General features: G+C 53.3%; 1 protein-coding gene across 1 annotated transcript in view; it reads left to right on the top strand.

The window, feature by feature from the left end:
- The window catches only part of TNXB (tenascin XB), a 60,566-nt gene that overhangs the window by 24,993 nt on the left and 10,705 nt on the right, over positions 1-24,868 (top strand). The window contains exons 10-26 of the mRNA XM_042986035.1: positions 434-727; positions 2,505-2,795; positions 3,150-3,455; positions 5,289-5,648; positions 8,676-8,978; positions 10,459-10,758; positions 12,209-12,496; positions 12,755-13,063; positions 13,596-13,904; positions 14,023-14,325; positions 14,720-15,070; positions 16,600-16,923; positions 17,318-17,668; positions 19,277-19,573; positions 21,343-21,693; positions 22,087-22,437; positions 24,473-24,805. Of these exons, the coding sequence (XP_042841969.1) occupies positions 434-727; positions 2,505-2,795; positions 3,150-3,455; positions 5,289-5,648; positions 8,676-8,978; positions 10,459-10,758; positions 12,209-12,496; positions 12,755-13,063; positions 13,596-13,904; positions 14,023-14,325; positions 14,720-15,070; positions 16,600-16,923; positions 17,318-17,668; positions 19,277-19,573; positions 21,343-21,693; positions 22,087-22,437; positions 24,473-24,805 (5,421 nt within the window). The remainder of the gene's footprint in view (positions 1-433; positions 728-2,504; positions 2,796-3,149; positions 3,456-5,288; positions 5,649-8,675; positions 8,979-10,458; positions 10,759-12,208; positions 12,497-12,754; positions 13,064-13,595; positions 13,905-14,022; positions 14,326-14,719; positions 15,071-16,599; positions 16,924-17,317; positions 17,669-19,276; positions 19,574-21,342; positions 21,694-22,086; positions 22,438-24,472; positions 24,806-24,868) is intronic.

Genomic DNA, 24,868 nt, shown 5'->3' with positions numbered 1-24,868 from the left:
GGTCCCTCTTTACGGGACTAGGGTAAGTCGCTCTCTGCCACTCCAGATCAAGCTCAGCACTAGGAGAGAGGGTGGTGAGGGAGAGAAAAGTCCAAGTGGGTGGAGGAGTCTTCAGCTGCTCCAAAACAGCAATGAGGAGGTTTTGACTCAGGAAGAACCAGGGGGGACCTGAAACTCCCTCAAAGGTCTTGGTATGGAGAGAGACTGGGACCTTTGTGAGGGGCGGGGAGGCTAGCACAAGGGAAGGGCTAAAGTTCTCATTCCAGACAGAGATGGCTGGCTACTCACAGAGGGCTGAGGGTAGGAAAACGGAAGCTTTGAGGGAGGGAGCTGTCCAGGAAGGAGGGACCTAATGGGCTGAGGAAAGGGAAGGAGACCAGGGACAAGGCAGGGGTTGAATCCAACTGCTTTACTTTTGTTCCCCACATTCCAGACAGGGATGGGGCAAAGCCTGGGAAGCCCTTGGCCCCGCCACATCTGGGTGAGCTGACAGTGACTGGCATGGCCTCCAACTCCCTGCTCCTGCAATGGACGGTCCCTGAGGGCGAGTTCGACTCCTTCGTGATCCAGTACAAGGACAGGGACGGGCCCCAGGTTGTCCCTGTGGAGGGGTCCCAGCGCTCGGCCCTCATCACCAACCTGGACCTTGGCCGCAAGTACAAATTTGTGCTATATGGGCTCCTGGGCAAGAAGAGGCATGGCCCCCTGGTGGCTGAAGCCAAGATCTGTGAGTGAGAGCCTTCACACACACTCCTATCTCTGCCCCCGTGCAAAGTCTTGAAGGAGGTCTTCCCAGTGCTTTGGGAACTCCAGGAAGGCTTCCTGGAGGCAGTGGTGCCTGAGGTGAATCCCGAAGGGAAAATAGTGGCAGGTCAGGCAGAGAGGTTGAGGAGGGCAGTGCACACAGAGGGAGCCATGGAGAATGAGGTGACAGTGAGTGTGGCCCTGTACAATCTGTTTCCTCTGGATGGAGAGCAGGGTACCTGGAGAGCTGAAGGGACTGGTCTTGTGTGTCTGACTGAGGAGCTTGGCACTTATTTGAGGGCCCCAGGGGGCCTCTGAAGGGTTTTAAGTGGGAGTGACATGATTTCATGCTTATCTTACAAATAACACTGAGGCTGCTGCAGAGAATAGCTGGAGAAGTGAGTTAAGAGCCAGCAGGAAATGATGCTGGCCTGGCTGGAAGGGTGGCAGTGAGGCTGGGTGTGGGAGGTGAAGGATGATGAGGAGGCCCAGGAACTCCCATGTTCTAGATCAAACAGTTCCATTCCCTGAGGCAAGGGACAGCAGAGGTGAGGAACAGCACAGCGTGAGCATTTAACTGTCAAATGTGTTTAAGATGTTCTAAGTGCGTCATCACACTTACTGCCTACAGCAGCCCCATGAGACATACCCATTTATGGATGAGGAGAGTCAAGGCACTGAGAGGGAGAGGGCACTCAAGCAGAAAGTGGTGGGCTGAGGGGTTATCTCTGCTGCCCTCACAGGTCTGGAGGGCAGAGAGAAGGCCTGAAGAGGGTGCTTGGGTGTCCTCGGTGCCAATGGGCAGGAGCCAGAGTGAGGTTGTAGGGGGAGAAGAGACGGGGCGGCTGGAACCCTGGAGATGGACAGCACTCAGGGCCCGAGCAGAGAAAGAGGAGGTGCAAGGTAGCCCAAGGAGGTGATCTGGGGAGAGGGGCACGGCCAGAGAGAGTGGTGTCCTGGATGCCAAAATTAAGGGTGTGGCCAGACATGTCAGATTCCATAAGAGTGATTCAGGGCTACAGAGCGTCCGCAGGACTTAGCAATGGCGAGGCCACCACTGACCCCGGGAGAGCTGCCAGTGGAAGGTGGAGCCGGATTGAGAGGGTGATGGAGGTGCGGACATGGCTACAACCAGTATAGACGTCTCTTTCTGGAATCTGGGCAAGGAAGAGAGAGCAAGGAAGGAGGGTGGAAGCTGGAGAGAGCTAGCAACTGAGAGGAGGAGCTCCTATCAATGCTGAGGGCACAGTGGCAGGGAGTGAGGGGTTGGTGGTGCGGTGTGAGAAAGGAGGAAGTGGGGCCCAGAGCACAGGTGTGGAAGACTCTCCCATAGTAAAACGCTCCAAAGATCACACTTCGCTCTCTTGGAGGAGAGAGCAGCTAGTAGTTAAGCCTGGAAGCAGTAGAGATTGTCCTGGAAGGCTTCCCTGGCTACGGAGACACAGAAAGGGATGGCTGGGCTCCCTTCTCTCTGAAGTCCGTCACTAGGCTGCGGATAGATTCAGGGCCGCACTAGTCCATAAGGTGCTTCTGTGCCATTTAGAAGAAGGCACCCCTTCTCTAGGTGAGCGTAGCCCCATGCCAGGGCACACAGCTTGGCAAGGAGAGGCTGGCTGAATTTTAGTCTCTTGGTCCTCCCTCAGCCATGCGCCTTTGTGCAGGGAACAGCCTGCACAACCTCATCCAGCATCCCAATGTGGGAGATGGATCTCCCTTCTCCTTTGACCTGTGTTCCTCCTTTTCTCTACCCTTCCTCTCAGTGCCTCAGAGTGATCCCAGCTCAGTGACTCCACCCCGCCTGGGAAAGCTGTGGGTGACAGATCCCACCCCAGATTCACTGCACCTCTCTTGGACTGTCCCTGAGGGCCAGTTTGACTCCTTCGTAGTCCAATACAGGGACAGGAACGGACAGCCCCAGCTGGTGCCCGTGGAAGGGCCTGAGCGCTCGGTCATTGTCTCCTCCCTGGACCCTGACCACAAGTACAGATTCACTCTGTTTGGGATTGCCAACAAGAAGCGGCACGGCCCCCTCACAGCTGATGGCACCACAGGTGAGGGGCAACTACCTAAGCTCCCCCATGACCCCTCCCAGCCTTCCACACCCTTGCCCTCAGCCAGGAACCAGCTGGAGCCTCCCAGTGAGATGGCGGACTCTGAATCCTGGCCCCACTCCCAGGCTGAGGGATAGCCAGCCTCCCCTGTACTGCTGGGTCCCTTCCATCCCATTCAGCTGTTCCCCGAGGCCCAGAAGATGTATCATACCCTGGCTCTGCCAGACTTCCCAGGAGTTCAGCACTCATGCTGATTGATTAGTGACCCACCCGCCAGGTATGACAACCCCTCCGAACCCCAAACACCAATCTGGGGCTGCCAGTATAGCCCTCAGTGGATCCTCTTATTTACAGCCTCAGAGAAGAGAGAGGAGCTCCTCCACCCAGAGTCCCCAGAGCGGCCCCTGCTGGGGGAACTGATGGTGACTCGTGTGACCCCAGACTCCCTGCACCTGTCCTGGACAGTGACCCAGGGTTCCTTCGACTCCTTCATGGTCCAGTACAAGGACGCGCAGGGGCAGTCCCAGGCAGTGCCCGTCAGGGGTGATGAGAACGAGGTCACCATTCCTGGCCTGGAGTCGCACCGGAAGTATAAGATGAACCTCTATGGGCTTCATGGCAGGCAGCGTGTGGGGCCTGTGTCTGTGGTGGCTGTCACAGGTGAGTCAGGGCCACACAGGCCTCCCTCCACTGCCAGCCCCCGGTCCTCTGGGCAGGACCTGGCCCCGGGACTCCTTCGTACTTCTCTCCACCTTCTCTTTCTGGGCTCCAGTTCTGCCAAGCCTCTACCCTGGACTTCCCCACATCCCAGGACTTCTCACCCAGCCAGCAGCCCCTGACCTTCTCCTCAGCTGTGCTCCTCCATCTCCAAGAACCGGCCTCATTTTTCCCATTCCGAATGCCCGGAATCATCCCTCCGCCCCAGGCTGTCCTCTCCACAGATATCCTCAGCCACTGTGTTGCTTCCCCTATCATGGCCTGGCTTGGGGTGCTGTCATTTCTGAGCTTCTGTTGCGGGCTCCCTGCACCTTCCCGCCATTGCTTGCCCTGTTCAGAGCTGGCAGATCCAAGGAACAAGAGTCCCGTGTTTCCCATGTTTCTGGCATGAAAAGGCCTCTTCCCAGGCCCCCACATCCCTGGTTCCCAGCCACCTGGGAGCAGGGCAAAGGGCTCCCTCTCAGTCCCCCTACTTCCCCTCATTCTCCCACCTGTCCAGCCCCCCCGCCCACCGCCCTGGGTCAGCACCATTTCTGTGGTTTTGCAGCATCATGGGTGGGAGCATGGGCTCTGGATCCAACTGCCTGGATTTTAATCCTAGCTCTACAGTTTATTCCCTATGGACCTTGCACAAATTACTAAATCTCTCTGTACCTCAGCTTTCTCATCTGTCAAATGAGGATAATAACGGTCACTACTGCTTCACAGAGTCATTAGAATTAAATCAGTTAACGTACAAACATACATACTTAGAACAGTGCCTGGCACATCGAAACTTATAAGAATGAGCTGCTAGGGGCGTGCCTGGGTGGCTCAGTCAAACATCCAACTTCGGCTTGGGTCATCATCTCATGGTCTGTGGGTTCGAGCCCTGTGTCAGGCTCTGTGCTGACAGCTCAGAGCTTGCAGCCTGCTTCAGATTCTGTCTTCCCCTCTCTCTCTGCTCCTCTCCCGCTCTCGCTCTCTCTCTCTCTCTCTCAAAATAAATAAACATTTAAAAATTAAAAAAAAAAAAGAATGAGCTGCTATTTCTCCCTGATTCTCTCCCTTCCCAGTATCCTTTTTTGTCTCCTTTATCTCCCTAACTTCCCCATTGTTGCCTCCTCCCTCTTCAATCTCCTGTCCCCTGAGTAATACCCTGTGGACCAGGGAGTGGGTTACAGAAGCCAGTCTCCCGTCTCCATGGAGCCTCAGCAGAGACCTAGTTGCCAGACAGTGGATAGGTACCCTCAGGGCTGTGATTCTAGACCCCACTAGGGAAGAGCATGGCCCTCCCTAGCCTTCTACCCCAAATCTTTCTCCCACTCTTGTCTGAAGTAGAAGGAGGGACAGGACTGTCCAGGGAGGCCCTAGCCAAGGTAGATTCTGTCTGGTGTCTTGGTAAGTGGGGTGGGGCAGCTGGAAAGCCCTAGGGAGGTGTGGAGCTGAAAGGGAAGAAGGCAAATGCGAAGACTCCTTACTGCCCCCTCGATTTCAGCACTGTCAGAGGACATGGGAGAAAGTTCCCCAGAATTTCCTTTCTTCCCATCTCAGCTCTTTTCTCAGACTGCGGTCACCCCCACAGAATCCACCAGTACAATTCCTGCCAACAGTATCTACAGGGTTCAGGGGCCTGTCTCAACTCTCTCCAATGAGTTACTGAATGGCTGATACAAATGCTACCCGAACCCCAAAGCCTATGGCTTGAGGACTTTATTTGCTGGATATACTTGATTGTCATAATTCGCCAACAAAGCAAGTTAGGCTGTAAGTCTGTATCCTCATCTCTTCTCTCAGCCCCCCAGGAGGTTGTGGAGGAGACACCCAGCCCCACCGAGGTGGAGGAGACCCCCGGCCCCACAGAGTCCAGCACGGAGGCCCCAGAGTCCCCCGAGGAGCCCCTGCTGGGGGAGCTGACAGTGACAGGATCGTCCCCAGACTCGCTGAGCCTCTCGTGGACCGTCCCCCAGGGCCACTTCGACTCCTTCACTGTCCAGTACAAGGACAGGGACGGGCGGCCCCAGGTGGTGCGTGTCGGGGGTGAGGAGAGTGAGGTCACCGTCGGGGGCCTGGAGCCGGGGCGCAAGTACAAGATGCACCTGTATGGCCTGCACAGGGGGCAGCGCTGGGGCCCCGTGTCCACCGTGGGCGTGACTGGTGAGTGAGAGCTAGGGCCTGCTTCCTTTTCCTCCCACCAGTGGCCCCCAGCCTTCCTGTGGCCCTTGCTCTCCCTTGCTGCAGTGGTAGTATGACCCCTTGCCCCCACCACCTCCTCCTACCCTGCCCCTTACCGAGGGAGGACCTAAAAAGAGCAGTTTGCCAGGGACTGGGATATAACCAGCTTTGTGACCTTTAACAATTTTAAATTTTCTGTGCCTGTTTCCTCATGTGTAAAATGAGGACAGTAACAGCCGCCCACAGAATTGTAGTGAGGATTAAATGAGTTAACAGACATGAAGCACTAAGAAAGGGCAGGCACAGAGTACACATGCTGCCAGTGTTGCCACAAAGATGATTATAATTATCCTGAGTCTGGGGTTTGCTCTGTCCTCTTTGGCTGGTTTAGCTGCTTAGGTGGTCGGATGTGCATGAGGCATTGGGCCTCTCCATCAGTAGCTGGAAACTTTCTTTACCACTCATCCAGTGAGTGACTTTGAAGCAAAGAGGGACATCCGTTCCACTCCCTGCCTCGGGCCCAGGTTGGGGCCACCTGGGCACCACAGAGGAAGCAGCCTGGGGAATCCCTCCAGGGTCTCAGCAGCTGGGGACCAGAACCAAGGCAGACCTCTGGGACTTGGCTATTCTCCTGCTGACTTGCCCACCTCGGTCACAGGAAGGGGCCTCTCTTTTCCCTTTGCTCACTGAAACAGACACACCTTTTTCAAAACAACTTTTAGTATAAGGAGGAAGATTAAACACTTAAAAGCAGAAAAACAAGTTTTCAGAGCATGGTTTCTGTACTCCCACAAAGCCCAACCTTACAGTGACTTGGCTGGCTTAGTTTACAGAACCTTCTACTCCTAATTTCTTTTTGTTCTTCAGTTAGCTCCATTATCAGAGTAGGAAAAGTGATGGGTAGCTGGAGCCTGCTGAGCTGACCAAGGGGCTGTGCCTGACATAAAGCACATGCTGTACCACTGCCAGGAGAAAATATGTACATAGCCTATTAGAAACATTTCTAGGGGCCTCTGGGTGGCTCAGTCAGTTAAGTGTGTGACTCTTGATCTCAGCTCAGGTCTTGATCTCAGGGTCATGAATTTGAGCCCTGCATTGAGCTCTGTGCTGGGCATGAGGCCTACTGAAAGGAAGGAAGGAAGGAAGGAAGGAAGGAAGGAAGGAAAGAAAGAGAAAGAAAAAAGAAAAAGGGAGGGAGGGAGGAAGAAAGAAAAAGAAAGGAAAGAAAGAGGAAGGGAGGGAGGAAGGGAGGGAGGAAGGAAGGAAGGAAAGAAGGAAGGAAGGACAGAAAGGAGAGACAGAGAGAGAGGGAAGGAGGAAGGAAGGAAGAAAAGAGAAAGAAGGAAGGAAGAAAGGAAGGAAGAAAAGAAACATTTCTAAATTAGAAAAAGATTATGTCAAATGCAACATGGTACTGGCATGCCCATGGGTAGTTGTAGTTCTACCTTTTCCAGGTAAGCCAAGCCACAACAGTAAGGCTTATTTGACAGTGAGGGACAGTTTCTCTTCCTTACAGAAAGAAGTACAGACAGGGCACAAATGAGCAGGCAATGGATGCTACAGGACCTATCAGAGGTAGAAGGAACATGAAATACAATACCAGCTCTCATACCTGGTACTGAGTAGATGCAGCCACTCCCACCCACCTTAAGCTGCCTTCAGCCCTGCCCTCCCCGCTCAGAATCATTTCTTTCTGAGGCCTCACCAACGACCCATTTTTAAAGCAGGTTTTATCTGTCTGGAGCTTAGTCTTATCCTCCTGCAGACGCCAGAGAAAACAGCTCTTGGGAACCACACCCAGCAGCCTCCTCCACTGTTTTACTTCTTGGGACCACCTTCCAGATTTGGTCACTATTGAGGAATGCCACCCACACTCAGCTGATTCTGGGGCAGTGGGGACCAACAGGTTCTGAGCTCAGCCTTTCCCAGCAGAGTCGTGCAGACCACTCAGTAATTTAACAAGCATTTGTGGAGCACCCACAGTGTGCCAGGTGCTGGGGACACAGCCGTGAGCAAGGCTAAGCCCCTGTCCATGGAGGTCACATTCTAGCAGAGGGAAACAGACACCAAACTGCACAAATCTGTCAGCGCTACTGAACGTGACAGTGATTAGCCCTGGAGAGAAAAGCCAAGTCTAGCAGGCGAGATGGTGAATCGGTAGAAAGGGGGTAGGAAATGGCCTCTCTAAGGGAAGGAGGGAGAGGACAAGGCACGCAGGCCTTTGGGAAGAAGATCCAGGGCAGAGGGAAAGTGCCCTGACCATTTGTGGGCAAGCCAGGAATGTTTGGAATGGGGGGAGGGGGATATGTGAGAGATGATCAATCACTTGGGACCTCAGAGGCTTTTGCCCTGAGTGACATGGAAGTCATTTTGGGAACAGGCTCTGACTAACATTGATCGGAGGCAGGATGAGGGTGGAGGAGGGAGGTGATTTAGGAGACCCTGGTAGCCCAGTAAGAGCCGGTGGCACTTGGTGCTTGGGGATGGAGGCAGCGGGGCAGAGTTAGTGAGGGGGCATCAGCTGCTGAAGGGGACAACAGAATTTCCTCACAGGCTAGATGTGGGGTGTGAGAGGACTCGGACAATGCCCAGAATGAAGTTGTGGCTTTGCCAATGTGGGGAGGCTGTGGACTGAGCAGGTGTGGCGGGTGGGGAGTCTCTGAGCCCGGTTTTGGACTTAATGAGTTTGAGACACAGACCAGGCACCCAACGAAGATGCCAGGCAAACACTGAGTCTGCGGGTCCCGGGAGAGGGGACTTGGAGCACTGACGCACAAGGGAAGTTCAACCACTTTACCAGGGTCTCAGTGACGGTGCACACCCCTCCCCAGCCCCAGCACAGCCCCAGATCCTGGCAGGGACTGAGTGAGGGGTTGTGGCCGGACAGATGTTGCCAAATTAGTGTAGTTTTAATCAGAACCACCTCGTGGGCACCACAAAAACAACAGACATAACTACTAACAAGGGAAAGAGGGGCTTTTCCTAACGGTCTCCCACCGTCTCTATCAGCTCCACAACCGGAAGAGACTCCAGCCACGGAGCCCCCCCTGGAGCCACACCTGGGAGAGCTGACAGTGACAGATGTGGCCCCCAACTCCGTGGGCCTCGCATGGACAGTCCCAGAGGGCCAGTTTGACTCCTTCATGGTCCAGTACAAGGACAGGGACGGGCAGCCCCAGGTGGTGCCTGTGGCCTCAGACCAGCGTGAGGTCACCATCCCCGGCCTGGAGCCTGCACGCAAATACAAGATGAACTTCTATGGGCTACATGGTGGCCAGCGTGTGGGCCCCCTCTCTGTGGTAGCTGTGACCGGTGAGTGAGCAGGGATGAGGCAGTCCCCATCCCTGGTTACCCAGAATCCTCCCCACCCCACAACTCTCTCTGAGATCCTGCCTCAGTGGCTTCCACAGGTCCTTCCTGAGGTCACAGGCACCTTACTCTGTTCCCTGGCCCCTTGGCGTCTTCCCCAGCTAGAATCTTCCCTGCCCTCCCAGTCCCCATCTCCATTCTGCCCTTTCCCCCAGGCAGGAATGTCTTGCTTCCATTTGATCTAAATCCAGTTGCAGACTGTTTGTCTCCCCTGATTGCCCACAGCTGTTTCCTTCCTTTCTCTTTACAACCCTGCTGTGACCTGGACACAGCTGCCACCTTCCCCTGATGCCCTTTTTTTCTAGTTGAGCTTAAATGGCACGCATCCCTTGAATCTCTCCTCAGAGGCCCTTAGCACCCTGGGTGCTATAGCCTGCCTTCCTCCCAGAAGTGGCCCTTGCTCTTAGCTTCCTGGGCACAGGTTGCCGCCGTTTCTTCTGCCAGTGTCTGGTGAAACCCATGGACCCCTCTCAGAGCAGTGTTTTATTATCTTTTTAAAATTAAGTTTATTATTTTTTTTTATTTAAAAAAAATTTTTTTAACGTTTGTTTATTTTTGAGACAGAGAGAGACAGAGCATGAACAGGGGAGGGGCAGAGAGAGAGGGAGACACAGAATCTGAAACAGGCTCCAGGCTCTGAGCTGTCAGCACAGAGCCCGACGTGGGGCTCGAACCCACGGACCGTGAGATCATGACCTGAGCCGAAGTCGGACGCTTAACCGACCAAGCCACCCAGGCGCCCCAAGTTTATTTTCTTAAGTTTATTTGAGAGAGACAGAGAGAGTGAGTGGGGCGTGGGGCAGAGAGAGAGGGGGGACAGACGATCCAAAGCAGGCTCCATGTAGACAGCGGAGAGCCTGACATGAGGCTCGAACCCGTAATCTCAAGGTCATGACCTGAGCTGAAGTCAGACTCTCAACTGACTGAGCCACCCAGGCACCCCTCAGAGCAGTGTTTTAAAATCTATAAAATAAAGGCATAGGATTACAGAGGAAGCCAATTGATATTCAATTATCAAAATATTTTAAATTCAAATTTATGATTTAGTAATACAGGAACTTCTTTATTCATTAAATAATAAGAGTTAGAGGATTGTATAATAACATACCCATGTTTAGAAGTAGTTGGTCATGAGAGTAAATGGTATTTTGAAATTTCTGTAGTAATTCTAAGGTGATGGGAAAACATCTGTTGATTCCTAATAGAACAAAGTCACAGGTACTGCTGGTACCTCAGTGGTTTGTCACCTATATTCATCATTGAAGGAAATGCTACATTTCAGTTACAGGTCAGGGAAAATATGGATGTAACTGTTTCTCATCTTAGTTTAAGGATCCCTTGAGGCCCTGGGAGGCCAGAAGTTCAAGGGGGAAGTTCTCCTGCCCAAGACCTCAGCCATGTTCTTTGTTTTCCTGGATCCTAGCTCCCCTCCCTCCAGCCCCAACCACAGAGTCCCCCCAGGAGCCACGCCTTGGGGAGCTGACAGTGACAGACCTGACCCAGGACTCTGTGAGCCTCTCGTGGACGGTCCCTGAGGGTGAATTCGACTCCTTTGTGGTCCAGTACAAAGACAGGGATGGGCAGCCCCAGGTGGTGCCTGTGGCCGCAGACCAGCGCAAGGTCACCATCCCTGGCCTGGAGCCCAGTAGGAAATATAAGTTCCTGCTCTTTGGGATTCAGGATGGGAAAAGACGCAGCCCAGTCTCTGTGGAGGCAAAGACAGGTGAGAGCCCTCCAGCCCCCCAGCGGCCTTCCCACCATTTTTCACACTGCCTTATCTCTTTCCTTCTGCTGGTCTGCCCTCTGTCCATCTCTTTTGATTCATTTGAAAAGCCACAGTGGGACCCCTGGGTGACTCAGTCGGTTGAGAGTCTGACTTTGGCTCAGGTCATGATCTCGAAGTCTGTGAGTTCGAGCCCCGTATCGGGCTCAGTGCTGACTGACAGCTCAGAGCCTGCAGCCTGCTTCAGATTCTGTGTCTCCCTCTCTCTCTGCTTCTCCCCTCCTCACGCTCTGTCTCTCTCTCAAAATAATAAATAAATACTTAAAAAAGAAAAGAAAAGAAAAGCCACACTGCCTGCCCCAGTTCAAGGAAAACGAGCCCAGTTCCTGGGTCTGCTCTGCCGGTTGATTTTTTCTCTCTTTTCATAATTTCCATTTCTGTTGAATGGGGGAAGCCCCTTCAGAACACTTCCTGGAAGGTAGGACAGACTGGGGGTGCTGGGGGAGGGGTGAAGGGAGCCAGGAGCCCTTTCTGCCTGCCTGGGTCTTGCCGCCATCAACCTTGTGCAGCTGTCACCTCCTGAGAGTTTTGCCATCACCCAGTTTTCTTATGCTACTGGCTTATGCTCATTGCATCCCCTATCTGCAGCCCCCAGAGGACCCTTTCCCTCCTGTGGCCTCTTCCTGGAGCCTCAGAAACTGGGAACCAGAGGAGCCCAGGGCTGGCTGCCCAGCCAGTCTCAGTCAATTCCAGCCCAGCTGTGCCCCTTTCCTGGGTTTCAGTCCAGGCCCTCCCCTGCCCCTGGGGGCTCCCTGATGCCAGAAAACTCTAGCAATAACAATGCTGTCAGCGTCCTCTCTGGCCAAGAAGGCAGTGGGCCAGCTCCTTCTCAGGCCTCAGGATGGCTTTGGGACAGACACCAGATCCTTTCTCCATGTGAGCTCCCCTTCTCCTCCCCTGACCCCAAGTTGGCAGCCCCCACTACTTTCCCAGGTCCTGTGAGGGCCACCTCCATCATAACATCCTGCTTTCCCACCTGCTGTCTGCACTCATTGGGGATTCTGTGCCCCCTCTGATGTCCCCAGGACCCTCAGAATTTCCCCAGGGGCCAGTCAAATCACAAAGGGTAGACTTCTTGGTAAAAGAAAATAAGTAAACCAAGATGCACCCTACTAGGAAAATAGTCTTTAGTAGGCGGGAAGAGTCTGGAAAGTTGGAGGAATAAGATAAGCAGGAAGCTAGGGATTCTTTTTTCCCGGAGATGTCACACTGGCTAAGTGGAGGGAGGCATGAGCCAGTTGGGGACGGTAGCAGAGATGGGAGGGTGATGGAAATATTTTGGGGAAGCACTGATCATTTGGGCAGTCCTGGGTTTTTCCAGCTCTAGCGGGAAGTAGTCAAAGAGTCATCCTGGAAAAAAATAAACATAAGAATCTTTCCTCTCTTTTAGCTGCCCAAGGTGACGCCAGCCTTGGGGCCCCGCCCCGCCTTGGGGAGCTGTGGGTGACAGATCCCACCCTGGACTCACTGCGCCTCTCCTGGACAGTCCCCGAGGGCCACTTTGACTCCTTTGTTGTCCAGTTCAAGAACAGGGACGGGCCCCAAGTGGTGCCTGTGGAGGGCTATGAGCGCTCAGTCACCATCACCCCTCTGGACACTGGCCGCAAGTACAGATTCCTCCTTTATGGGCTCCTGGGCAAGAGGCGCCATGGCCCCCTCACTGCCGAAGGCACCACAGGTGAGAACATGCCCTGCAGGGCCAGGCTCTGCTCCTGGGACTCCCCCAGGGAAGGCATCAGCAACCTGCCAGGCCAGGGAAGCAGGTGGCCACTTGTGGTGGCTGCCATCACAGTTGTTATTCTCCTTGCACAATCCCATAGCACTGGCCCTATAGGACTCAGCTGTGGCAAAGCCCTGTCTGCAGACCTCTCAGTCCTGCCCTTTGAGTTCACCCAGGCCACCAGAAACACGCAGCTCTTTCCTTTCTCCATCTCAGAGATCCGGAGTGCTGTGGATGATGCTAAAGCAAAGCATCCCCTAAAGCCCCATCTTGGGGAGGAGCTACAGGTGACCAGCGTGACCCCAGACTCTGTGAGCCTCTCGTGGACAGTCCCTGAGGGCCAGTTTGACTCCTTTGTGGTCCAGTACAAGGACAGAGATGGGCAGCCGCAGGTGGTGCCTGTGGAGGGCAGCCTCAGGGAGGTCCGCATCCCGGGCCTGGACCCAAACCGCAGGTATAAGCTCCTGCTGTACGGACTGCACCAGGGCAAACGTGTGGGTCCCATCTCTGCCATCGCCATGACTGGTGAGTGAGGCTGTGGCCAGAGTATGCCATCCCTCCTTCTGGCTTCAGCTCGCCTGGCCTGACCCAGCCAGGGGATTTCTGAGCTTCCCATTTCCCTTCTTTTAGGGGAAGGGATGAGGTTTATCGAGGCATAATTTACATACAATTCTGTGTGAACAATGAGTGTTGGTAAATGTCTAAATCATGAAACCATTGCAACAACTGAGATATAAAACATTTCCATTGACCCAAGAAACCCATTTCCCCATGCCCCTTTGCAATCAGTTTTCCCGAACCCAGCCTCTGGCAGCCACTAACTGTTTTCTCTCCTTACAGTTTTGCCTTTGTAAGCATCTCTTTTAACAGAACGTACAATACATATTTTGTGCTTGGTTTCCAATCCCTTGGAAATTCATCCCCCTGTATCATAGTTGGTCCTTTTTATTGCTGAACTCTTGCCATCACGTCCTTCACTCTTTCCCTCGTTCTCTCTTCTTGGAGAGTCTTGCAATGACAGACCGGTCACCCATCTCTCCCTGTCTCTCTGAACCAGCCTCCAGAGAAGATATCGAAACCGAGGCCCTAGGTCCTCCAGGGCCTGAGCCCCACCTAGGGGAGGTGACTGTGGAGGAAGCCACGCCAGACACCTTGCATCTCTCCTGGACAGTGATGGAGGGAGATTTTGACTCCTTTGAGGTCCAGTACACAGACAAAGATGGGCAACTCCAAGTAGTCAAAGTAGATGGTGACCGGAATGACATCATCCTTACTGGCCTGGAATCTGACCACAGATACCTGGTGACCCTGTATGGTTTTCATGGCCAGCAGCGTGTGGGTCCTGCCCACATTGAGGCCCTCACAGGTGAGCAAGGAGAGCTCTGCTACCTTCCAAATGGCTGTGAGAGCACAGTGGAGAGCAGTGTCCCCATGGTCATCCTGCCCCCCCCTTCTCTGTCTCTCTCTCTCCTGTCTCTGTTCAGTCCCAAGGGAAGAGGAGGATGAACCTTCAGAACCTCCCATCAAGCCACAGCTGGGGCAGCTGGCAGTGACAGACGCCACCCCCGACTCCCTGCACCTCTCCTGGACTGTCCCCGAGGGCCAGTTTGACCACTTCCTGGTCCAGTACAAGAACGGGGATGGGCAGCCCAAGGCGGTGAGGGTGCCAGGGAATGAGGACCAGGTCACCATCTCAGGCCTGGAGCCAGACCACAAGTACAAGATGAACCTGTATGGCTTCCACGGTGGCCAGCGCATGGGCCCCATCTCTGCCTTTGGGGTGACGGGTGAGTGGACGGTGGAAGCCCCAGGGTGGGGTCAGCCAGGGAGGGGGGTCACCTCTCTCGGGTGATGGGTGAGTGGGGTGCAGGAGGTCCCTTAGCTGGAGGCTGAGCCATGGTGCCCTTTGTGCCTCCCCTTGGGGACCAAGGGGTCCTCCTGGGCAGAGAAGGGCCTCCATGAGCTGTGCTGGTGGCTCTCTAGGGTTCCCCACAGCTGATCCTGGAGACTCTCCTGCATGTTTTTGAGATGTCAGCTGAGCAAGCCCAGCCAGCCCCAAGCATGGGCTTCTCTGAACTGAATTTGGGGCCCCCAGACATGGTCACAGCTCTCCATTCTCCTAAGATCCAAGGACATCTCTTGGGGATCCTGCCTCATCCTTTCTGTGTGTCTCCTTTTCAGCTGCAGAGGAAGAGACCCCAACGTCTACTGAGGTGGAGGAGACCCCCAGCCCCACAGAGCCCAGCACGGAGGCCCCAGAGTCCCCCGAGGAGCCCCTGCTGGGGGAGCTGACAGTGACAGGATCGTCTCCAGACTCGCTGAGCCTCTCGTGGACCGTCCCCCAGGGCCACTTCGACTCCTTCACTGTCCAGTACAAGGACAGGGACGGGCGGCCCCAGGTGGTGCGTGTCGGGGGTGAGGAGAGTGAGGTCACCGTCGGGGGCCTGGAGCCGGGGCGCAAGTACAAGATGCACCTGTATGGCCTGCACAGGGGGCAGCGCTGGGGCCCCGTGTCCACTGTGGGCGTGACTGGTGAGTGAGGGTGAGAGCTGGGCTGGTGGGGAAGAAGGCCCTACAACACTTTCCCATTATTACCACCTGCGTGAAAACAAATACTCGACACAACACATCTTCTTCTGCACATCAGATGGCCCGAGGATCTTGGTAAAGGGCACGCTCAGATGGCGCAGGTTTGGGCTGGGGCCAGAGATTCTCATTCTAATGTGATGAGGATGCTGCTGGTCGCAGGACCACACTTTGAGTAGCAAAACTCCTCACTCACAACAAAGCAATTGGATGCTTTCCTAGAATTTTTTGGACAGAATTGTACTTGCATCCCTGATTTCTCCCAGAGGCTCAGCCTCTCTGTAGTTCACTGGCGGCTGGGGGGAGGGGGAGACAGAGGGTGTTCAGGATGCAGCATGCTGATGGAAGCACCTCCGGGCCCCATGGTTGGGGTATTACCAGACTTAGGATTCCCAAGGGCCAACAAGACTGGATGCCCTGAGCCAAGCACTGTGGGAGTTCCCTGGGGTAAGCCTGATCATGGCAGAGAGACAAGTTCTTATGGTGATGGGGCTCCCAAGCACAGGGAGACAGGCTGTGAGCCAGCAGTCAGGTAACAGGGGATATTTGTATGACAGGAAGCCCCAGGGCCAGGCCAGACTGGGGAGCATGCCTAAGCCAGCCTGCCTGCGGGTGTCCACGGGACAGCTGAGAACCGAAGTTGGGCAGAAGTTAGCTTGGTGACAGTGTTGGAGTCAGATCCACGTCACAACTGGTGCCAAGGACTGGAAACTAGTGGCCCATGAGAGAGACCAAGAGGGTTTTGTGTGAGATCCTCTGAGTTGGGGAGAGAGTCTTGAGTAGGGGTGGGCTGTAGGGACAGCTCAGAAGCCAGGGATTTCTCCCGGGGATAGAGAGTGTTGTTGCATAGTTAAGCTAAGGCTGACACCATCAAATGTGCACTGAAAGGCTCATCCTGGCCCCCTGTGAGGAACGGGTGGGACAGGGAGGCAGGGAGCCCAGTAGGGACGTGGAGATTCAGGTGAGAGGCAACGGTGTTGGGGGAGTGCAGGTGAGGCAAGCCAGGCTGGTGGGGCTGCAGGTGTGGGGAGTGAGGAGACCCAGGAGGAACTTGAGAGTGAGTTGCACACTGTTGAGTCTCATGGCAGCTGGGGACAGGAACAGATCCAGGAAGATTCCAGGCTTCCAGTTGAGGAAGGGGGTTCTGAGCTGTTTGGGAGCACTCAACATGAGCTAAAGGGAGTGAGGTGCCAAGGAGACCCCAGTGGAGGGAGGCCCAGGGCACAGTGTGCAAGGGAGGTGGGTGCAGGAAAAACTGGGAGAGGTGGCGGGGTGTGGGTAGGGGTGGGTGAGGGCAGGGCGAGATGAGAGTAAGGGGCAGAGAAGGCCAACATTGAGGGACTGGGAAGAGTAGATGAGTTAGAGCCACTGTGGCCAGCGATGCTGTGTTCCTCATTATCTTATGTTTGTAATACACCTGCTTATACTCTGACCTGCCTGCCTGTCCTCACCTGTCCCTGTGTGTCTCTGTGCAGCTCCAGAATATGAAGCCATGACCACCCAAGCCCCGTCCACCATGGCCCTTGAGCCTCCCACGAAGCCACGGCTGGGGCAGCTGGCAGTGACAGACGCCACCCCCGACTCCCTGCACCTCTCCTGGACTGTCCCCGAGGGCCAGTTTGACCACTTCCTGGTCCAGTACAAGAACGGGGATGGGCAGCCCAAGGCGGTGAGGGTGCCAGGGAATGAGGACCAGGTCACCATCTCAGGCCTGGAGCCAGACCACAAGTACAAGATGAACCTGTATGGCTTCCACGGTGGCCAGCGCACGGGCCCCGTCTCTGCCTTTGGGGTGACGGGTGAGTGGACGGTGGAAGCCCCAGGGTGGGGTCAGCCAGAGAGGGGGGTCACCTCTCTCGGGTGATGGGTGAGTGGGGTGCAGGAGGTCCCTTAGCTGGAGGCTGAGCCATGGTGCCCTTTGTGCCTCCCCTTGGGGACCAAGGGGTCCTCCCGGGCAGAGAAGGGCCTCCATGAGCTGTGCTGGTGGCTCTCTAGGGTTCCCCACAGCTGATCCTGGAGACTCTCCTGCATGTTTTTGAGATGTCAGCTGAGCAAGCCCAGCCAGCCCCAAGCATGGGCTTCTCTGAACTGAATTTGGGGCCCCCAGACATGGTCACAGCTCTCCATTCTCCTAAGATCCAAGGACATATCCTGGGGATCCTGCCTCATCCTTTCTGTGTGTCTCCTTTTCAGCTGCAGAGGAAGAGACCCCAACGTCTACTGAGGTGGAGGAGACCCCCAGCCCCACAGAGCCCAGCACGGAGGCCCCAGAGTCCCCCGAGGAGCCCCTGCTGGGGGAGCTGACAGTGACAGGATCGTCCCCAGACTCGCTGAGCCTCTCGTGGACCGTCCCCCAGGGCCACTTCGACTCCTTCACTGTCCAGTACAAGGACGGGGACGGGCGGCCCCAGGTGGTGCGTGTCGGGGGTGAGGAGAGTGAGGTCACCGTCAGGGGCCTGGAGCCGGGGCGCAAGTACAAGATGCACCTGTATGGCCTGCACAGGGGGCAGCGCTGGGGCCCTGTGTCCACTGTGGGCGTGACTGGTGAGTGAGGGTTAAAGAGCCTCCTGGGTTGCGTCAGGTAAGGTTACATTGGTAGAGCTCCGGGGTGTCCTACACTGGAGAGCCAGGATCCTCAAACCCCATGTAACCCACCCTTTGTCTAGTAACATCTCAGGAAAGTGTGATGTGGTGTCTGGAGTGGAAGCCTTTGAGGCAGTGACACCTTGACCCATTTGTGGCTTTCTGCTCTGCCTGGGTACACTGGAAAGATCTTTTTTGCGTGTGTGGTTGAAACAAATTCCATGAAATACTAATTCATTCAGCAAATATTTACTATACACGACTCGAATTTACACACAAAAGAGAAAAAAATAGCAAACGAAATCCTATGTGTCCATTGCCATCCTAATGTTACCTCCTGGCCAGCCTGGCTCATCCCACTCTCTTTCTGCCCTCCTCCCACCAGAATATGTTCTTTATTAACAGCTTAATTGAGATATAATTTACATGCCATAAAATTCGCCTGTTTTAAGTATACAGTTTCATGATTTCTAGTATATTTACAGAGTTGTGCAACCATCAGCCCTATCTAATTTTAGAACTTTCCATCGGCCCATGAAGAAAACTGGTGTGCAGATGTGCAGATCCAGGCCACCATTAATTTACTTTCTATCTCTGTAGATTTGCCTTTTCTGAACTTAGACACGTGGTATCACCCAATATGTGTTCTTCTGTGTCCGGCCTCTTTCACTGAACGTGTTTTTGAGGTTCCATGTTGTAACCTGTAGGTGTACATCATTCCTTTTGTCCAAATAGTATTCCAGTGTATGGATATACTGTTGTAAGCTCATCCCAGACACTCTATACTTCATTGCTTCATATTTAAGTGTATTACTCTTTTCAAAAAGACTAAAAATAGAGGCACCTGGGTGGTTCAGTTGGTTGAGCCTCCAACCTCGGCTCAGCTCATGATCTCGCAGTCTGTGGGTTTGAGCCCCGTGTGAGGCTCTATGCTGACATCTCAGAGCCTGGAGCCTGCTTTGGATTCTGTGTTTCCCTCTCTCTCTGCCCCTCCCCTGCTCATGCTCTCTCTCTCTCAAAAATAAATAAACATTAAAAATTTTTTTAAAGACTAAAATTTAAAAAAATGCTTAAAGACTAAAAATAGCCACACTATTATTTTTTCTTTAAAAATGAACATTCGTTAATATCATTATGTATGTAGGTAGTGTTAGTTTCCTGATTGTCTCATAAGTGTTGTTTTGCAATTTGTTGCTGGGATCAGGTCCAAAAACGGGAGGATACATTGCAATTGGGAGAATTGGAATTTTATATAGGGTGATCAGGATTGTCCCTGAAGAGGTGACATTTGAACAAAGAGTTAAAGGAAGTGTGGACATGAACCACGCAAGCATCTGGGGTCAGAACATTCATGCAAAGGGGATAGTCACTACAAAGGCCCTGAGCTAAGAGGCTGCCTACCAAGTTTGACAGACCATAAGGAGACCACAAGAAGTTTGATGATAAGCAGAAATGGGTCTCAAGTTAGGCTTACAGAGCTGGCCCACCTTCTGGTCTGAATCCAGGAGAGCCGGGGCCTCAACTACTTCTTCTAGCAATAGGAAAGCTTCTGTTTGCATCTATTCCCAGATCCTGAAGGGGAGCCCCCTGCCAACACCCTTCTGAAGCCACACTTGGGAGAGCTAGCAGTGACGGACGCCACCCCCGACTCCCTGCACCTCTCCTGGACTGTCCCCGAGGGCCAGTTTGACCACTTCCTGGTCCAGTACAAGAACGGGGATGGGCAGCCCAAGGCAGTGAGGGTGCCAGGGAATGAGGACCAGGTCACCATCTCAGGCCTGGAGCCAGACCACAAGTACAAGATGAACCTGTATGGCTTCCATGGTGGCCAGCGTGTGGGCCCCGTCTCCACTGTCGGCTTAACTGGTGAGTGTGCAACAGGACACTGGGCCCTGCCCTAGCTGGACTCAGTTTCTCTTTCACTGTTAGTATTCAGGTATTTTTGTCCCACTGTCCCTGAGACCGAGCCTCCCAAGCTCCTGAGAGTGGTTCTGCTAGTGTCTCTACTCCAAGTCTTTGGTGTTACCCAAACATCTCAGCCTTTACACACAGGCTTTTTTTTTTTTTTTTTAAGTGAACTCTATACTCAACATGTGACTCAAACTCATAGCCCCACGATCACAAGCTGCTCACTCTACTGACTGAGCCAGCCAGGCACCCCTACGTACAGGCTTTTTGGTCCTTGAAGAGGCAAGACATCAGGGAAATAACATAGACTCAGGCAGACCTGGGTTTGAAGCCTCAGCCTATTTGAGCTGTGTGATCCCAAGAGAGTCACTGAATGTCTCAGTGCCTCCTTTTCTTCATCTGTAATGAAAGAAGAGGAAGAAAATTAGTCTCTGAAAATTCTTAGAATGAACTCTCATAATTATGAGAATCCTGCCAGCATGGATGCTATTACTTCAATGGTGAGTATTAGTCAAATGTGCAACTTCACAAGGCACTTCGCTTCCTTCATTACTCACTAACAGGGCTGTGCGTTGCTTTTGTTAAGGTCCTTTGGAGCTATTACCCTTCAATGCTTAAGACCCAGTTTCCAAACAGAACAGATAGGAAACAAGATGCTTTTGCAATTCAACGATTAAGGAAGAATGAAGGGGCACCTGGGTGGCTCAGTCGGTTGAGCGTCCAGCTTTGGCTCAGGTCATGATCTCATAGTTTTTGAGTTCGAGCCCTGCGTCGGGCTCTGTGCTGATAGCTCAGAGCCTGGAGCCTGTTTCAGATTCTGTGTCTCCCTCTCTCTCTGCTCCTCCCCTGCTCGTGCTCTGTCTCTGTCTCTGTCTCTCTCTCTCTCTCAAAAATAAATAAACATTAAAAAAAAATTTTTAAAAAGAGGAAGAATGAAACCCTATGCAGAACAGAAAAGACGAAAAATCTGAAGGCGTGATGGGTCATCTGTACCATAAATTACTGAGAGAGCTAATACAAGGTCCAAAACAACCCAATTGCAAAGATGATCACATGTGGTCTCATCTCTTTGGCCTCAACTGTGAAATCTAAATTCATCTCTAAAAATGCTCAGTAGGGGCACCTGGGTGGCTCAGTCAATTAAGCATCCGGCTTCAGCTGAGGTCATGATCTCTCGGTCCATGGGTTCAAGCCCCGTGTCAGGCTCTGTGCTGACAGCTCAGAGCCTGGAGCCTGCTTCGGATTCTGTGTCTCCCTCTCTCTCTCTGCCCCTCCCCCACTCATGCTCTGTCTCTCTCTCTCTCTCTCAAAAATGAGTAAATGTTAAAAAAAATTAAAATGCTCAGAAGCCTTCTAAATCAAAGGAGGTATTAAAGGAAAATACTCACAAAGTAGAATTTCCAAACCTGAGTAGATGTACCTTCTGATGTGACTTATCTGCTATGCTTGGTGGTATTATAAAGCCTTAGTTCTGTCCCTATGCACAGATTTGCTCTGCAGCTCCCAAGGGTTCAATGCATGCACGTGTTGAGTATCATGGCAGTCCCAGCCTACCACCATGGTGTCACCACAAGAGTATGCTCTGTCTGTTGGTTACTGAACATTCAAACCAGGGAAATGATGTCTTAACTCTGGGGAGATAGCATCTAGGCTACAGGGCCTTGGTGTGCCTGGGAGAAATCCAATATCTTTTATGAGAAGGGAACCCACAAGGTATTTCCACACAGTCTCTTTATCTCCTGATCCAGCCCCAGGAAAGGACCAAGAAATGCCAGCGCCAACAGACTCACCCACCATGACTCCCAAGCCTCCCATCAAGCCACGGCTGGGGCAGCTGGCAGTGACAGACGCCACCCCCGACTCCCTGCACCTCTCCTGGACTGTCCCCGAGGGCCAGTTTGACCACTTCCTGGTCCAGTACAAGAACGGGGATGGGCAGCCCAAGGCGGTGAGGGTGCCAGGGAATGAGGACCAGGTCACCATCTCAGGCCTGGAGCCAGACCACAAGTACAAGATGAACCTGTATGGCTTCCACGGTGGCCAGCGCACGGGCCCCGTCTCTGCGTTTGGGGTGACGGGTGAGTGGACGGTGGAAGCCCCAGGGTGGGGTCAGCCAGAGAGGGGGGTCACCTCTCTCAGATGATGGGTGAGTGGGGTGCAGGAGGTCCCTTAGCTGGAGGCTGAGCCATGGTGCCCTTTGTGCCTCCCCTTGGGGACCAAGGGGTCCTCCTGGGCAGAAAGGGCCTCCATGAGCTGTGCTGGTGGCTCTCCAGGTTTCCCCACAGCTGATCCTGGAGACTCCCTGGCATGTTTGTAAGATGTCAGCTGAGCAAGCCCAGCCAGCCCCAAGCATGGGCTTCTCTGAACTGAATTTGGGGCCCCCAGACATGGTCACAGCTCTCCATTCTCCTAAGATCCAAGGACATCTCTTGGGGATCCTGCCTCATCCTCTCTGTGTGTCTCCTTTTCAGCTGCAGAGGAAGAGACCCCAACCTCTGCTGAGGTGGAGGAGACCCCCAGCCCCACAGAGCCCAGCACGGAGACCCCAGAGTCCCCCGAGGAGCCCCTGCTGGGGGAGCTGACAGTGACAGGATCATCCCCAGACTCGCTGATCCTCTCGTGGACCGTCCCCCAGGGCCACTTCGACTCCTTCACTGTCCAGTACAAGGACGGGGACGGGCGGCCCCAGGTGGTGCGTGTCGGGGGTGAGGAGAGTGAGGTCACCGTCGGGGGCCTGGAGCCGGGGCGCAAGTACAAGATGCACCTGTATGGCCTACACAGGGGGCAGCGCTGGGGCCCCGTGTCCACTGTGGGCCTGACCGGTGAGTGATGGGGCAGGGATCAGAGGTTTTCAGGGAGAGCTACCTTTTCTCATCAGTAACCTGGATGAGTCTTCTGCTCTTTTGCTAGTCCTTAAGGATCCAGGCCTTGGCCCCCATTCATGCCTTTCCTCCATGGTCTGTGGCCTGTGGTTAGTAGCGTGGCATTTGCTGACATGAAGCTTCATCGTACACACCAGCATGACCTCCTTCTGATGGTCAGCCCCTGGGCTGCTAAGAAGTGTGTCAGGCACAGGCCAAGCACGCGTACACACATGCGTGTACAGGTGCATTTGCACATGCACACACGCAAGCATGCACACACACACAAGAAAGAAAGAAACACGACAGCATCCAATCACATTGGGACAATTAAGTAATTAGGCAACATCTAGAAGATGAGCTTTTATGCCATCACTGAAATGTTTTGACATAAGACAGTTACTTGATAATATTACATTGAAAAAGGAGCCCCCAGGTTTTGTAAGGATGCTAATCACAGCCACTGGAAAATAACATGGCATGGCAAGAAAACTGGAAAGAAACACGTCTCACAAGATGCATGTTTTGTGGGGCAGGATAGAATGTTCCAGCCCTTTTCTTGCTTTATTCTATTCTGTGTTGCCCAATTTTGTTAAATAATGAGTATTTCTTTTATAGTCAGAGAATATTTCCTTTAAACATAATATCTTCTCCTTCCTTGTGCTCTTTCCGTCTCTTCCCCATCACTCTCACAGTTCTTTCATTCCTAATTTTGAAAAAGTTATTTCTAATGTAAGAAACTTGGGGGGCAAATCACAAGGTGAATTAAATTCTAAAAGGGCAGTCAGGGTGGCTTTTCTAAATCAGTGTTAGCCCAATGCTGATGCCTGGTGAGAGCCCTTCACAGAGATCATCTGCCTGCGCCAGAGGCCGTCATGTGAAGGCCTCTCCGTGGGCGTGGGGCTCACCACCTTTATGACACCCAGTGAGCGGCTCTGGGAGGTTCACTATCCTCTCCTGAACATACTCCAGACAAAGGAGCGATTTCACACAGCCTCTCTGACTCCTGGGGGATAGGCCTCTTTCTCTATGTGCCTTCTTAGGAGTGTAGCAGGACGGGGAGAACGGGAATGATCAGAAAGTGGACATGATAACAGCTCCCGCCCTGAAGGAATGTGTTACTTTTGATCCACTGGTCAATTAGGTTGCCCTCTGTCACAGAAAATCACAAGCATACACAAAGTAAGGAGGACAGTGTAAGGGACCCACGGCCCACCCCCCACACCCACTATCCGATGATGAATTTTTATAGTCCAGGGTTTCTTTCTAAGTCTACATTATTCTGGTGAAATAATATCAACATTATAGAATATGTTGGTATGGAATAGGGAAAAATAGGGAAAAAACTCTCTCATGAGAACAGCTTTTGACCCAATAATTGCCATTAATAACAATATCAATAACACGTCCTCTCTCTGCATTTCCCATACAGCGCATGTTTTCACATTACAGAGTGGTCATAAGATTCTTGGCTCATCCTTTGTTTTTGTACATCGGTTATATCGTGAGCATTATTTTGCGGCTGCACAACCTGAATTAATCATCATTTTAATGGTTATTTGATGCTTCATGGTAAAAGCGCCACAACAAAGTTAATCATCTGTGGGCCATTTGGGTACCTGACACATCTTGTTGTTATGAATAATCCCGTAATGGACCCCCATGACACAACTTTTTCCTGCTTTTTCATAATTTTCTTAGGATCGCTGCCCAGAAATGGGATTATTGGGTCAAAGTAAATGAGAATTATTTTGGTTCCTGGCACATGTCTGAATGACCTTCTGAATGTTTATGGTGCCTGCCAGTCCGTGTGTGACGGGAATTGGGAGCCCTTCTCAGCACTCTCCATCAACGAGTTACTAGCTGGCTAATCCAAAGGCTCTCCAGCCTCTACTCCACGGCTGGAGGAGTTATCACTGGATGCATTTTGTTGTCCTAATTGGCATCAGCAGCAGAGAAGCTGACAACTAAGCCCCATTCCCCTGTCTTCTCTCAGCCCCCCAGGAGGTTGTGGAGGAGACCCCCAGCCCCACAGAGCCCAGCACGGAGGCCCCAGAGTCCCCCGAGGAACCCTTGCTGGGGGAGCTGACAGTGACAGGATCGTCTCCAGACTCGCTGAGCCTCTCGTGGACCGTCCCCCAGGGCCACTTCGACTCCTTCACTGTCCAGTACAAGGACAGGGACGGGCGGCCCCAGGTGGTGCGTGTCGGGGGTGAGGAGAGTGAGGTCACCGTCGGGGGCCTGGAGCCGGGGCGCAAGTACAAGATGCACCTGTATGGCCTGCACAGGGGGCAGCGCTGGGGCCCCGTGTCCACTGTGGGCGTGACTGGTGAGTGAGGGTGAGAGCTGGGCTGGTGGGGAAGAAGGCCCTACAACACTTTCCCATTATTAC

Source organism: Panthera tigris, chromosome B2 (genome assembly GCF_018350195.1).
Source record: "Panthera tigris isolate Pti1 chromosome B2, P.tigris_Pti1_mat1.1, whole genome shotgun sequence".
In the NCBI taxonomy this organism is placed as follows: domain Eukaryota; kingdom Metazoa; phylum Chordata; class Mammalia; order Carnivora; family Felidae; genus Panthera; species Panthera tigris.
The sequence above is the reverse complement of the archived record's forward strand: the minus strand, read 5'-3'. Positions and strand labels throughout refer to the sequence as shown.